At 44.1% G+C, this 16,472-nt stretch overlaps 1 protein-coding gene across 1 annotated transcript; it reads right to left on the bottom strand.

The window, feature by feature from the left end:
- Positions 1 to 2,770: 2,770 nt before the first annotated feature.
- LOC113409061 (paired amphipathic helix protein Sin3a-like) lies at positions 2,771 to 16,421 on the bottom strand (the record flags this gene model as incomplete). The annotated part of the gene is made up of 7 exons (XM_029914049.1): positions 2,771 to 3,367; positions 6,935 to 7,029; positions 7,619 to 7,711; positions 8,949 to 9,122; positions 12,935 to 13,069; positions 13,101 to 13,224; positions 16,230 to 16,421. Coding segments are annotated over 7 exons (829 nt in total), but the record flags the coding sequence as incomplete, so codon positions are not given.
- Positions 16,422 to 16,472: the final 51 nt, after the last annotated feature.

The following is a 16,472-nucleotide window of genomic DNA, read 5'->3' as shown; positions in this document are numbered from 1 at the left end:
CTAAACACCATGACTGTGTATGTGATAGACCTCAATCTCGAAGCACTAGATGTAGGCAAAGGGAGTGCTGAAGACAGCTCTAAATCAAAAAAGAATCAGGCTAAAGAGAACTGTTAATTTGTTAAGGAACCAAAAAGGATTGATTTGTTATTTAACAGCCCTGCTGCTAACAAGACGGAGGGATAGATTTTTTTTTGACATTTCCACTGGCTGGTAAATTGTATTACCCCATTTCCCAGAATGACTCAAGGGATTTGGGGGGAGAGGGGCAACCCCTTCCCCCAGCAGCTTTAGCGGAACTGAAATTTACAGGGCTGATAACTTCCTTATTTGTTCTGATCTACAGCAGCTGGGATGACCTCCCAACTCCAGCGGAAGAGGTGGCTAATTATTAGCTCTCGACCACCACAAAATGTTGCAACTGCTACAAAATAAAAAGAGTTTAACACCTCTGAACAGGAACTGGGAATTGCTTACAAATTAGTATCTGGAATCCAGAGGCGATACCCTTACATTTATCTGCTAGGGTAAGTCAAACATTGGTCATTTGTGAGTGTCCTAAACAGAGATCAAACTTTCAGGTCTACTACTATCTTCTCCCACCACCTCTACTTCTGTTTTTATTAAAGGAGTGATTCCATCAGATGCATCTTCCTCCCTTCCCTCAGGAGAGTGTGTGTGTCAAAATCTCATTGTGTATGATCAAGAAGGAAGAAAAATCTGTACACAATGATTAGCCCTGATATTTTAATGGAAATACTGCACTACAGTCAAGTTTACAACATTTGTATAGAAATCATCACATGGATAGGTGGCCAAGGATCACATTACAGAATACAAAAAGCAATTTAAAGTAAAAAGAAATCTTGCTATTGTACAGGCTGGGATCAGAGCTTGGAGCTCAGAAGTCCGACATCGGGAGGGGTGAAAGCTGTAGGTGAAAACCCTGCTGCAGGAGGAGATCTCCTTGTGTTTTATTGGTTTTTTTTCCCGGGTACCTTGAACAGCAGGAATCCCGCCATGTTAACCCCATTCCGCTCAAATAACATGCAGGCACAGACTCTTGGACAAAACACCCACAAAGCAGCAGCAGCTGTTACTTCCAAGCTGGTAAAGTCTAAATCATCCTGACTTCCACTTCCAGATCAGCTTTAACATACATTAAAAAGAAACACCTGAGGGTGGGGTGAGGCACAGGGGAGCATGTGTAAAACCTTTGAAATGGAAGAGGACACAATAAAACCCCCTTCCTGTCTGAACACAGCAAGAGGAGGAGAAACGGGACAGGTAACTTATTGCTGGCAAACTCTGAAAACTCCCCTGTGGGCTCTTTACTCTCTTTTCCTCTCTCCATAGGAGGCTCCCATTCATCAGAATGGCTGGAATTACTCTCTGTACATTGGCTGCCAATGACTAGTGACCCTTATAGGCCATGCATTTTCACCACTCTGCTCTCCCAGGCTGCACAAAGGCTGGAGCGATTGCCCTCCCCCGACCCTCTCTCCCCAATTTCTCCATCTCTCTGCCGGGGAAGGTAAGAGAGCTCAGTTCTGAGGGGACAACCAGTTGTCTTGAAATCTCTGGGACAGATTTCAGAAGTGGACTTTGAAAAGCAGCAAAGCTGCATTCACAGCTCTCCAGCTGGGACAACGGAAGCTGTTCGGGCACAACTGGCAGCATTGTTTTGTGCAAGGAAAGGCTGCCTCCTTTGAGGAGGAGAGACAGTGCAGTTGGGTCTGTCGTGGCTTACGAAGTCCATGCCAACTTGTCTGAAAACCAAAATCTTCCAATGCTTAAATATCTGCCAGCACTAAACTTCTATGCTTAAAAAATATATATATCCCATTTGTGGATTTCACTAGTGAAATGCATCACACAGCCTACCCGCCTTGCCGTTCTCTCTCTCACACAGACACAGACCTAGACATAGATACATACACAAAGCAGCTCTAATGAAATACTGGTTTGGTACTTAGGATGTTTTCTCCAATACTGAGAGGGAAAATACATAAGCACAATCAACCCCAGCTAGGTAGCTCAGCAACACTTCAGATTATGAAGCCAATAATAAAATGGTCAAATGTCCCCTCTCCGCACTGCAAACTGCATGCTGCATGGTGCCTTTCAGAACAGGAGCAGGGCCGTGGGTGAGCGAGTGTCTTCCTCAATAAGAACCAAGATGTATTTTTATTTACAAAAGAAAGGAGAGAACAGTTTCCACACAAAAGCACTACAACGATAACTCCCTTTGGTAAAAAGTGTAATAAATGTCTCCATAGGTCTGTTTGTTGGTACTAACTCTCAAGCCACCTGGTACTATGGTACACAAGAAGCTGGTACAGTTATGCTAGCACATCAAGCATACTTCCTTTAATAAAAAAAGGAAAAAAATTGACAATATGTACATTTATTTACAAAAGAGGAAGGGGAACATGTTAAAATTGTATTGTTTCTGCTGTGTGTGCGTATGTGTGTGAAAAGCTGGTGCATGGCACTAGGAGAGACTAGTAAAGAAGCAGGTACAAAACAATCCCGCTGGCACTAGAAAGGACAGACCAATCTGAGCTGGTTGAATCAGGAGTCCAGCAGGGTGAAGGAGGGAGGAGTCGAGGGTCAGATCCAGGAGATGCTGTTCTCGACAGCCGGACTGCAGAGCTGGGTGACTCCGGGTGAGCTCCTGGCAAACCTGCAGCAGTCTAACAGAGGAGAATCCAGTTGTGATAGGCACCTCTGGGTTTCACGACATATCTGAGCATATAACGTTAAATGCACCACTCCGGTCAGGATGTATGCAACATCCAGTTCTCTTCCCTTGAAGTTCAGGCCATTGAGGAGTTAGTCTCAAAAGTGCTGGTGCATATGAGCTAGCTGCATTTCTCTAGGATCACTCAGTTCTGAAAAGGGTCCTTCCCTCCACAGTGCACGCTGAAGTCAGAGGCCTGTTGGCAACAGTTCCAGCTTAGGTTTGTAGAGATCCGTTTTCCTAAACCGAATCCCGCTGGTGACAGGCTGTACCAGCTGTGCACTAGTCAACTGGCCATGTTACGGAGATACACAGTGAGGGGAGAAAGGCATCTTCCTCGTTTCCTTGATACGCACACACACACACCACGTGATCTTCCCTCGCTCAGGGACTTTACGGTGTCTTGAATATTGTGCCGTATTTGACACGGCACTTGTTAATGCTCACAAAGTGCAGGGTCTCTGTATCACAGGTAGTGGTACAGGGCACCAAACCCTCCAACCCTTCTCCCATTAGCCACTTGTTTGTCTCAGCTGCCATTTCACGGGTCACATGCTCCTTGGTCCATTTGTCCACCCAGGCTTGGAACCGCTGGTGCAGCCGCTTGCTCACTCTTTCATGGGACTACAGAAATGGGAGAGACAAAAGATCACGAAACACTTAAAAAGCGAAAACAAATCCACTTCCCTAGGCCAACAGATTTGAGATGTTTAGCTCTGCTGGGGAACTGGCAATACAAACACTGACCCTTGCCGACCGATCAAGGGAAAGCGTCAGTAAATTGGAGGCAGTGTATGAACAAGCAGGCACAGCCATCCTTATTCCCCAACTGGAAATCCCCAAATGCCTAGTGTTAATGAAAATTAAGTCCGTGAAATCAAGTGCTCAGAAGTCATCAAATTCAAAAATCATCAAATGTTTGTTGAACTCTGAACTAGAATGTTAACTCTGCCAGTGTATATCCTGTATATCGTATGAAATGGATTCAACACTCTGCTAATGATCAAAACAGGGACACACAAAACATACATGTGCACCAGAGCAGAATTAAACACTTAACAGAAGTAATTTCCAGAAGTTCCTGACTTGACTGCTTGATTAGAACCCTAACGCTGCAATAATGCTAAGCTTCTCATATCTTTTCCCTGATTAATGGCAGTGTCAGGTGATGCAAGACTATGTTCAGCCTTCAGTGCAGGGGTTTATAAAAAACAATACAGAAACAGTCTCACGTGCGTGCAAGAATTCCAGCTGGAATAGAAGAGGGGAGTGCTGAGACGGATATATTTGTTCCCAACCTCTCACAGCACATGCGCGCATGCACACGGCACCCCCACTAAAATAAAGTTATTTTTGGACTGAAACAGAGCCTAAGAAATTTCAAACCAAAAAGGAATCGGAGTAAAGTTATGAGTAATTTAATAAAGGGTTAGTTAAGTTTAACACTGACTTAATTACAGTAGTCAGTCCCAGTAACTACTACACATATTCCCATAGCTGTGCTATTCTGTTAGAACCTGAACTTCTGAGTCCTGGGAAAATATGCATTGTGACATTTCCAGGGTGGACTGATTTAAATCAGCATTTGTATTTCAGCTGTTTTCTAAAGAAAGATGCACTCATTAGTTGATATACCCATTAAAACACCTTGACTTACAACTAAATAGACACTTTACAGTAGATTTGGTACATCTGTTTGCTACCTAGAAGTGTACACCATAACTATATTTTCAGATTCTTATTAACCAAACACTTTTAGTATGTTAGAAAATGGTGAACGATATATTGCTTATTTACTAGATAATTAACTTTTTGCTCATGTTTTGTGTCAACCTGCATTAGAATGGTAACTGGAATTTAAACAACCAAAACAGTATATAAAATGTATTTGTATTAGACAAGACAACCTTAAATGTTTTAGACACAAACTTCTCTTATCAAAAGATGCTTCACATTGACAATTAAATAATTTATTAAATTGAGGGGTTAACTGTAGTCAGTGAATTAAACTGATTATTTCAGGTTGGTCTGGGAAAATTTTCAAATATGCCTAAGTGAAAGTAACTGGGGCTTAAATTTCTAGTCTCGCTTATGTCTCTTGAAAAGACGACAATCTCCTAAATTACCTACGCTAACCAACTGTACCATATTTTTGAAACTTGACCTCAAAAGTTAGATGCTTTCCCTGACTCTTTCTTTATATAGAAATGAAGCCTTTAATTCAAAGGGGTTTTTTTGTTGTTGTTTTTTAAGAGAGGGTCATGGATTCAGCATATTTATTTGTTATTTAAATGTCTTATTATAATCTTCTAAGTTTAGGCCTCAACATATTTTGTATTAAATTCTGATTTCATTTTAAACTGGCTCATTTTTAAAAAAGAAAAACTTATAAGTAACAAAAAATTTTAAAAAGGAATTTTATTTAATTTTTAAAAAAGGTCTTCCAATTTTTATCCACCTTGGACCTTTCTGTAATTATGACATCACTGCGGCTATCCTAGTCCCAGACCCAGCACTTTCAAGCAGCTGGTATATTCGTTTGCAGTTCTCCGCTGCCCGGGAGCAACCCTAGACTCCCACTCTCAGTGACTGCAGGGATGAGGCACAGCTCCTTGATGAGATGAGCTTGGAGGGCTATGTCAGAACACGGGTCAGTTTTTCAGCATTTCAGTTCTTTGCTATCCCCCTTTTTAGGCCCACCCTAACAAGGGGGATTACCAACCAATGTGAGGTGCCCCTAGGCAAGAAACCTACGAGTAAAAGGATGCTAACAGCTGCCTACTCTAACAGGAAAGTTTGGAAAATGGAGGGGGAGGAAAGGAAGGGTTACATCTCAGGAACATTCAAAGGAAGTTTACAGCGTCCAGTGGACTAAACTATGTCGTGTCCAGTCCTCAAAGCAATATGAAGACTACTAAATGTTACAGGAGAACAACCCCTCCCCCGCCACCCCGGACACTTTATCTGACTCTCCCCAGATGCCCTTTGGGAGCAAGAGGTTCAGGGAAACACCAGCTGCTCATCCCATTCCTTTCACTCAACTCCTACCTGCTGAGCACACAGCAGAGCAGTCCTCCTGTACATGTAATCCTCTGATTTGATCATGTACACCAGGGGTCGGCAATCTCTGGCACGCGGCTCGCCAGGGTAAGCACCCTGGCGGCCGGGTCAGTTTGTTTACCTGCTGCGGCGGCCGGTTCGGCCGATCGCGGCTCCCACTGGCCGTGGTTCGCCGTCCCAGGCCAATGGGGGCTGTGGGAAGCAGCATGGGCCGAGGCATGTGCTGGCCGCGGCTTCCCGCTGCCCCCATTGGCCTGGAGCGGCGAACCGCGGCCAGTGGGAGCCGCGATCGGCCAAACCTGCCGACGCAGCAGGTAAACAAACTGGTCCGGCCGCCAGGGTGCTTACCCTGGCGAGCCGCGTGCCAGAGGTTGCCGACCCCTGAGGTGCACCATCTTATAGGAGTTCAGTTTGAATTTACACTCCAGCTTGTCCAAGCTCTCCTCATTCTCCATGGACTTCTTCCTGTTTCCCTCCTTCCCTTCCTTCTCCTGCTGCTCCCGACCACGCTGACACTTACGGATCCGCCTCAGGTTCCTGTAAACCAGAGAATCCCTGCTGGGATTAGTGCTCATTCTCTGTCCACTAGACTGGGCATATCTGGTGGCTCCAGGCCAGCCCTTCGGAACCCAAAGTATTGCTCAGAGTGGAATGGTCACAAATTAAAGTCGGTTAGGCTCATGTGCCTACCATAAGCCAACCCACTGATCTCAGCTGTTTACAGAGAGTGAGGGCCTTTCAAAGCTATTTTGCAACCAACTTCCTGCTAGCGAAAAGCACTGACTCAGCACCTTCCCCACTCAGCTAGAGGGCTATTGTAAGCAAAGGCAGGATTGCCAAAAAAAAACCAGGGCTGGTGACTCCCCAAACCCTGACCTCTCTGCTGCCTGTGGACTATGCCCTCTCTTAGTCACTGGAGAGCAGGAGCCCAGGGTGGGCTCTTGCAATAAACAGCTGCACTGTGTCTCCATATGCTACTCCCAGGTTAATGTCTTCTAAAGTGGCAGAGTACTAAAAACAAACAAGAGACTGCAATAGCCAACACTGTGACAGAGTAAGATTTTCTCCCTCTGCTGACATGGGTACTTGTGGTCTGTGTGTCACTTTCACAGCCACAGCTTGTTCACTCACCTAGGCAGGAAAACCGGCTTCTGGGCCAGGTGTTCCCGAAGTTCGGGAGAGGTAGAATCAGAGCTGACGTACCGTTCTACGTAGTCTGACCAACGCTGAAATTGGGCACAGAACACAAGGAGTTAACCAACATCTGCCAAATCAAACAATTCAAACCCAACTCTGAAGGGGTTTGGTTGGAAGTGGATGAAAGAAAAAGCAATCTTTGGAGACTCCATATATTTCACACAGGTCCCACTCACTCTCCCCCCATGGATGGATATACCTATACCATAGAACTGGAAGGGACCCTGAAAGGTCATCGAGTCCAGCCCCCTGCCTTCACTAGCAGGACCAAGTACTGATTGTTGCCCCAGATCCTTAAGTGGCCCCCTCAAGGATTGAACTCACAACCCTGGGTTTAGCAGGCCAATGCTCAAACCACTGAGCTATCCCTCCCCCTATATGCACCTGCACTGTCTGGTTTTTGAAATTGTTAAGAAGAGATGCCAACAAGGCTTGTTCAACCCAATTCACTGAGTGCACTGTGTCACATAATAAATGTGTCCTGTAGGACTAGAAGCAGGTCATAAACTATAGCATCTGAAACACTGACAGCTCTGCCATCTTCATCCAGTTATACCCCCATTTAAACTTTACATGCTTAATAGCTGCAGCTGAACTCCAAGGACAATCGGCTCTTACCTCTGCCTCTACGGAGTCATCCGAGTTCTCCTCTTCGGTGTCCAGCAGCTCGATGGTTAATTGGACCTGGCCTCTGCTCTGAATGAACATCAGCTACAAAGCAGAATGCGGAAGGGGACTTAGTAACCAATTATTCAGAAAAATAAATCCAATAAACTTTATGCAACTCTCCAGCATAATACTGTGCCTTCCACTTTGCTGGGAACAACGGGGGGATACTAGCCCCAGTTACACAATCTGAACACAGAAGGAGTTTTGACAATGAGTGGAAAGTTCTAGATCACTAAGGAGCTAATCTAACAGAGGGTAAAAGGATAAAGAAATTATTCTACATATATGGGCAGAAGAGAATTCCTGGATAGAGAACCATGACATACTTAAAGAGAGGTGGAAGAAAAAAGCATGAATTGCTGCAGTGAACAGTTAGTATTTTATTAACGATCAGACAAAATCTCTCTGTTACCCACAGAGTTTGCTCGAAATTGGGATGTTTTTAAAGGCAAAGCAAGGAGCTGGACCCCTTTTAGCAGCATGCTGTTTTCTGATCAATTTGTGCAGTTTCAATTCTTTGCTTCCCTGCTTATTTTGAGACTCTCAGCGGGAACACAGAGACGCCCTATAACTATCAAAGCCATTATCAATGAATTTCACTAGTTCAAGATGGGCCCGGCCACTTCTGATTTCACAGTGACAAGAAGTATGAATTTGATTTGAACTGTGAGTCAGGTTTATTTAACGCATAGGTGACAAATATTAGTAAGAGACCGTTACAGTCTACAATGGAGGAGATGGAGAAAAAGGTGGAAAGCATCAGTGACCCACCCCACGGGAGGGAGGGAGAGACAGAGATTAAAAGCCTAGTGACAGCAATCACTCAATACAGTATTACTCTGGCTTTGGGACACTGGGAAATACAGGGACAAATCCCAGCTTTACTTCAGGATACGTATTTTTCCATCTTCCTTGCAAATGTCCCATTTCCGAGGAACTCTTTATAGAAATATTTATCTGTTTTTTCTGTTCGTTCTACAGTTCCTGTCTGGATTGATGCAAGCCCTGCCTAGGGCTATATTAAGACCGACAGTCACAGAGCAGGTACTCGGCAGCTCCACCAGGCTAGAATGCACAATCAGGTCGCCCTGTCAAGCTCTATGACAGCTGCGGAGCACACAGGTGTCCAGAGGTCCTTGGGATATTTGGATAGTTACGTAAAATGAAAAGCTGAGCCCATTCTCCTTTCTCAGCGAGCCTTCGTACTTCCCCTCCTCTCTCAGCAAGCTCCTCCAGGAGTAGTCCTCCAAGCGTCACTGCAGGCAGATATGGTTTTTACCTTGAAACAGTTCTCGTCTGACATGGGCTGCTCGGCTTTGCGCTGATACGTGGCCTCCACAAGGTCCCGAGATGACTGTGACGACAGCAGGCCTCCGGTAGCTCCGTTGCTATTCTCCGACAGGTAAAGCTCTGTCACCTGCATGCAGATCTCCTCGCTCACTGTGTGCTGAAGCTGGGAGCAGGAAGGACACAGAGAAGAGGAGTTAGTGAAGTGGTTTTAAATGCCTCTGGACTTGGTGCACTGTATACTGCAGTAGCCCCCTTTCCCCAACCCAAGTCAGTCAGAGGGCTTTGCACTAGTGTGCACTACGGACAACCTGCCTTCTGCAGTCAGGCCGTAGACAAAATAGAACACTAAGAAAATCTCCAAAATAAACTTCTCCATGTGGCAACAAGCAGAGTTTGACATTAATCAAAACAAGCCAGGCTGAGCCTTCATCATTTGCCTGCACTTCTAGACTTACATGTTTGCATGCAAACACTTATGTCAAAAGCTATAATTGATGAGAGAGGAACTATTTTATCTCCCCTACATACATATACACTGTGGCAGAATTGGTCAGATTTCCTGTTCTTCTCCACTATGCACCATGCAAGTCTCAGAACCAGCTAAAGAATATGTCCATCAGTGCAGATTAGAAATGAACATACCCTTAAAAATTCCTGCTTCAAACCTCTGTCTGGTCAAACCACAGCAAAAAAAAATTCTAGCCATCTAAGTATTAAAACTAAAAAACAATTATTTAGGTTATGAACATAGTAGCCTCTTCTATTGTGAATTACTACTACACCCATTGGAAAACATTGTGTCCTTTAAAATAAATAATGATGCTGGCAAAGTACAGTTACACATACAAAGTAACTACGGATTAATAACCTTTAAGTGAGCATTACGAAGGAAATGCCTGACAGCTGGCAAAGATTTAGACCATCAAGGTACGCGGGAAGGGCTTGTTAGGCAGTTCTCTTGCCATGGAATCGCTACACCAAATCCAAAGGTTGATTAGTTGGTTGTTTGTGGAGGGGAAATTAAAAATAATTAAATCAAATTCTAATTATTAATTATATTCCCAAATTGAAATAAAGAGCCGGTTGACTGCCGATTTCCTGTCAAAACTGAAATTAAGAACTTGTTTTTAGCCCTGTCTTTATACTCTAATTTGTGCTTAACAATTCTCCATAGAAATTGGATCATCGAGGTAGCCAGCATGTGAGAGTTGATGCTTGGGCTTACAGAGTTCAAGTGACAACAAGCAGCTGAAAGCCACAAATATACCAGCTTCAAGAGCCAGCCAGCGTGTGTGAAATCCAGAAGGAAGTTGTTATTCAAAAGAAATACAGAACCTTTTCCAAGAGTCCTTACAGTTTTGGTTCTTGTGTTTACAAATGCTTCAGGTTTTCTAAGAGCAAGAGAACACTTCAAATGTGGTCCCATCTGATACTAGGCATCTCTTGGATAGTGGAGGACAGTCTGCACTTGGTAAGGCAACTCCCATCTTTTCATGTGCTGTATATTTATACCTGCTTACTGTATTTTCCACTCCGTGCATCTGATGAAGTGGGTTATAGCCCACAAAAGCTTATGCCCAAATAAATTTGTTAGTCTCTAAGGTGCCACAAGGACTCCTCGTTGTTTTTACTGATACAGACTAACATGGCTACCCCTCTGAAAGCTGGGTAGTAATCCTCCACATCAATATCCACTAGAGGAAGAGAAGGTGCAACATGAACTACATTTTAACACCCCTCAAAGGCAGTTCCTACAGGCCCATATGAGTTCTGGGAGCAAAAGGGCCACATGTTGAAGGTCTCAGACAAATTGATGAATTACCAGAATGGTCAATAAAATGAGGAACAACACTGTAAGACTTTAAATGAGAGCTTTTCAAATTAATGCCAGGTCTGTAACCCGTCAGAGGCCTCACGGAGGAGGGCAGAGGTGGTAAAATTCTCAGAACTAAAGAGAACTAAAGAGGTTCTTGCTACCAAAACAACATTATGCACACTATTAAAGCAGAGACCTCACCAAAAAGATATGAACGCAGATATGTCCTAAGGCTCTTATGAAATATACCCATTGCACATTATTATTAACTTGTATTTCACTAGCACCCAGAGGTCCCAAACTATATCTGCGACCCCTCTGTGCTTGCCACCATTCAGACACACAACCAACTAGTCCCCGCCTTGAAGAATGCAAAACAGAGACCAAGGGGGTTGGGGGAAGCAACTTGCCCGAGGTCACATAGTAACTAAGTAGCAGAGCTCAGACTAGAACCCAGGTCTCCTGTTTCTCCAGCACCTTATCCAGAGCAAGCTACACGGACAGTTACCGCCTTTCCAAAGCTGAATGTGCCAATGTAGCTTCTAAAAGGTTTTGTGGGCTGTAGCAGAAACACAGTAAAAAGGGGAAGAAAATGAAAAAAGCCATTCAGGGTACACCCAGTTTTGAACTAACACTCATCACTGCGGTATAGGCATCAAGGGAAGATGAAAATAAAGTTGTTAAAAATACTGGTTAAGGAACAATGCCATTTTAAAGGGAATTTGAAAAGTTCTCTGTGTTTTCTGTTTGTTTTTAATTGTTATAGGTTCAAACACCTCTGCATCCCTCAAGGCCAACAAAAACTGTCCACACTTCCTCCTTTGCTTTAATCCAAATTAGCTACTTTACTCTGGTTTTAGCTGGCAGGAAACAGGCAGCCATAGGCAGTTTAGTACTGTACCATTATCACCACTAAGGAAACCAGCCCTTGGAGAATTCTAAATACATATATTTCCTGAGACCACTCAGATTACACGAATATTGTAACAGAAAATGGAAGATCAAGGAGGCTCTTTACTGGTCTACATAGGACTGCCTGGACTTACTTGGGTTTGGCCTGCCCTGCTTTCTTTAGTCGGTAAATCATTTGAACACCAGTTTAAAAGGACACACACTTTTTAATACCAGAGCCAAAACTGACTGCTTTGTCAATTGCCAGGGGCTGACTCCTCCATTGAGATAGTTTATAACAAGCTTGGGGCAAGAGAAGATTTTTATCCATCTTGTAAATTCATGAGGTAGAAAAATAGCGCAATCCAAAATTAAGAAATTCAGCTGGCAAGGAGTGTTAAAGCAATACAAAATACCACGCCTCTCGCCCACAGCCCCATGAAGTAGGATGTTCCAAGTCCCAGGGTCAGGTCTAGAGATCTCCTCCTTGATAACATGCTGTGCTACATTCAGTGCCCACCAGCATCCTTATATTTCACATTTTGGAAACTACCAAAATGCAGGTACCGGATTTTACAGAGACAAGACCTAAAGGCAGGTGAGAGGGAGGAACACAGATTCCTCAAGACACCAGGAAACAGATCAAGTACCAGATCCACACACTGGGCTGTCATTCTTGTCTCATTTTATGCCTAGCACTTCCCGCTCCCATTCTCTTTCCCGGTTCTCCTCTTCGATTTGCCGCTCAGCCTGGGTGCAAATCCTCAGCAGCAGCAAGCATAGGATTTGGTGAAGCCGCATGAAGATGTACCAGTTGTTGTTGACATGAAGTGTACAACCTCTTCTGTCCCCCCTCCGCCCCTCCCCCCGGTAGCTTCTGGGCCGCTGTGTTGCTGAACAGCAGCTTGGCTTTAGGGAGGCTGCCCCCAACTCCGTTGTGCTTTTTCGCAGCCCCAGTGGCTTCATCCACATCCATTTCCTCCTCCACATCTGAGAGCTCGCACCGCCCAGCAAACAGGAAGTCCGGAATGAAGTGGTACATGATCTGCTTGATTTTGTACTTGTCCTCTTTCTGAATTCTTGTCTGCTGTTTCACGTGGTGGATGATAAAGAGAAGAAGCATCCTCCAGGATTTGCCTGTCCTCATAGGCTAGTGACAGGTGTGGGCCTATGGGTACTCCAGCATTATCTTCTGATGCCTGCTCTTGCCTCTGAGGGAGGAAGAGCAAATACACAGAGCATGGGTGAGTCTCACATATGCAACTTACCACGTCTTTAAGACCCTTGTACAAAGCACTGGCAGTGAACTGGATTTCCTCTTTCGTTACAACCCCAAACCCTATGGGGGAAGGGCCAGAGTTCACATTATCCATCACAACAACCCAAGTTCTGGTGTCAAGGGCCTACACATATTGCATACAGGGCCTTGGTGTCATTCTGTTTGAAGCTGATGCCCTGGTGATCCAGGGATTTCAAGTAATGTTTCTCATTCTGCTCCCTCCAGACCTTGTTGAATCCTCTCTGGCCTTCTCGCCACTCTTCCTCTTTCATCTTTAACCTTAGCAGCAACAAAAAACAAAACAGAAGCTAAGAGATGCTAAGATACCACATTGATGGGTGTAGGATAAAAACCTAGACCAGACAAGCTGGAGGCTGTAAGGCTTCTGCTCAGTGCCCATCGCCCACTGAAACAGCAGAAAGTTTCAGAAGGACTTCAAATGAGGTACAACGTGCATAGCAAAATTCTCCAGGAATGGCCATGAATCTTTAGATTGGTTTTGTGGCTATGTTATTTTACAGAAGGTTAAATAGGCCACAAATGCATGGCTATACCCCACTAACCAGGGTGATGATGAGGGCATTCAACAGAACATAAACCAAACTTTTTTCCCCCCTGTATACTTCCTACAGAGTCCCAGGACTGGGTCTGAGTTCATTGTCAATATCCCAGAATTCTGCTTTGTGAGAAGTTACAAATAACAGAAATCTCAACTGTTGTAACCAGCTGCCCCAAAGAGTCCCTGGTATCTGTGACATCCCATCATTTATTTAATACATGGATTTAACCACTTGCCAGACATTTCAGAGCTCTCAAACTTCTCTGATACTTGTTATGGTCCTGTAACTAGATATTCTTTTCACCCCATGCAACACAGGCATACACAAAACTCTGAACCTCTCAGCCAGCTTATACCTAGCCTAGAAGAAAGAAGTCCATTCTGTCACTTCACAAAGAGTGCACTGTAACCAACTTGATCAAGTTTAAAGGAAAAACACCACAAGTTGGGAATCAGACAACCCTCGACCTCTCACATCTTGACATAATGTAAAAACCAGCTCTCTCTCTTCACTGAGAATTAAGGAATCACAATTTACATCTAGGCAGCCTACATACTTTTGATGAGACATAGGAACTTTGCAGAGATATAATTGCTGAACGTTCCAGGAGTCTAGAAGCACACAGATCCCAGAAGTACCTCTTACTTGGCAGTCCCTTCGCAAACCTATATCCCTCCTCTAATCTAGTTTTCATACCATGTCCATACCCTGGTGTCTAAGAGCACCTCCTCACAGTCTTACCCCTCTCCTTTCATCTCTCGTTTCTTTACGTCTAGTTCTCACATTATGCCCTGCCTCAGTAGAGAACCTGCTGGAGACTGCAGACATCCTCAACATGATGCAACATAAAAGCAAGTCCTTCCGGACATGAGTTCTCTTTCTGCATTTGTATAACGGGGCCCTAATTCTGACGGGGACATTAGGGAGCCACCATAATAAAGATCTGACACTCCGCAACTACAATGCTAAAGGGAATTACTTTCATTTCTAATTATCCTTTGTTCTACATTGTTAGAGATGTATCGGGAAAGTGGAAAAGTATGATGACACGGTTCCATCAAAATGCTGTTGTAGCCTCTTGCTGTGTAAATCCAGAACCAGCCAGGAGGACAGAGAAGCTATAAAGAACACAAAGGTTAGTTTCCATTCATTTATGGACTATCCCCTTCAGCCAGTTTAGTAGGGGCACATTCCGCACATTCTTTGAATACTGTAGTTCAATTTCCACCTTCTCTTTGCAGCTCACTGACCATGCTCAACAAGGAACTGGGTGGAAGACAGCACTTAAACTCAAGAGTGACACGTGGTGACCACTAGGGGGCTTGGCTCTTACTCCACTCTACCATGGCTGCCCTCAAGGGTAAAAAAAGGAAGAGCTAGGGAAGTTCGGAAAGTCTTGTGCTAAGGTTCTAAGACACAAGAGAAAAAGTCCTACACAGATGGTACTAAAGAAGAGTACTTCCTTTCATCAATTTTACATTTCCTGCCTTTCATTTTCACATTTTCATATCCCCTTGTCCGTATATGAAAAGGTAAATAGCAGCAGCAATCAGATTTTGTATACCTCTGTAAAAACGCCTCTGATACCACTATCTCTCAAACCTAAACAGTCTCATTACCATCAATCACTTCTCACAGTCTTCCCATGCCTCATCTTCCCCCCCATGCTCATTTCTGAGTCCTTTATTACTGAGATGTCCTTCTTGAGATAGGGTGACCACAACACAGAATTCCACCTAGGTGGGGGATTTGTTAGTTTTTTCAATATACAGTAATGGCATATTTGCTTCAATTCATAGCAGAGATTGAGGCTGTATAAGAAGATTCTGTCAACCACCTCTCTTTCTATTCAAGACCACACTGACGACCTGTAGTCTATAGATCAGGAACCTATGCTTTAAAGATTGTAAAACTGTCCAACTTTTGACTTAGCTTCCACTTTCCTACGTCTCATATCTCAGTACTAATTTTTGGTATAATCCCTTCCACCAAGGATGCTGGACTGTTATATATTGTGATCGCTACCACTCAATGGTTTGACCACAGTTATTTCTTGATTCAGCATCTAAGTGTTATTCAGGGCTAAATCAATAACCTCTCCTCTTGTGTAGCTACAGACTAGCTATTACAAGAAGCAATCATTTAAAATATTGAAAAACTCCTTCTCCTCACCTTCTCCAGAGGTTGACATTTTATATGTGGGGAGTTGAAATTGCCCGTTATAACTATTATTCAAGAGAGCGGTCTCTGGCCCCCCCTCAATATTGTGCACTCACTTCCTTTTTCTGATCAGGAGGCTGGCAGTAGAACATCGTAATTTTTGAGTTGGAACCTGAATCCAATACAGACTCTACACGTCAAAGCCTTGTTCACTTTCACAGATGGGATTTATAATGGGATCAAACTCAGTTGTGTCCAAAACTGACAATACAGAACCCCACCCCAGCTTGATTTTTGAACTCAAGACTGCCCTATCTTGGGTAGGAAAAATAAAAAATCCATACCCTGCCAGCAGGGCCAGTGATGTTTTGGCTTTATTAGACACAATAGTAGCTGGGTACTATGAAATGCAACAACTTATTAGAACATAAAAAGCATCCGCATTTCTCAGACAGTATGCTTTCCTGAACTGGAGCCTCTGTGTGTATTATACGTTTGAATAGTGCCTAGCGTACGATGAGTTTTACCCAAACACAAGTAATAATGCCGAAAACTGGGAAGTACCTTTTCAGCACAATAGGAACTGCAACAGATGGGTTTTTCCTCAGCCCGTCTAGGATGTCGGCCGCTTTGTCAGCATATATCCTCTGCAGCGCCTTGCGGTGGATCACCTCCGACGTGCCACCCAGAGTGTTGTCCAGCTGGAATTTGGCTTGCTCCTCAGCAGACAAGCGGGAGAGTTTCTTTGGATTGCCTCTAAGGGTATGTCTACACTACAAAATTAGGTCGGATTTATAGAAGCCGGTT

The sequence above is a fragment of the Terrapene carolina genome, unplaced genomic scaffold (genome assembly GCF_002925995.2).
Source record: "Terrapene carolina triunguis isolate 2854851 unplaced genomic scaffold, T_m_triunguis-2.0 Scaffold28972, whole genome shotgun sequence".
In the NCBI taxonomy this organism is placed as follows: Eukaryota; Metazoa; Chordata; order Testudines; family Emydidae; genus Terrapene; species Terrapene triunguis.
This window is presented reverse-complemented; position numbering and strand designations above follow the sequence as displayed.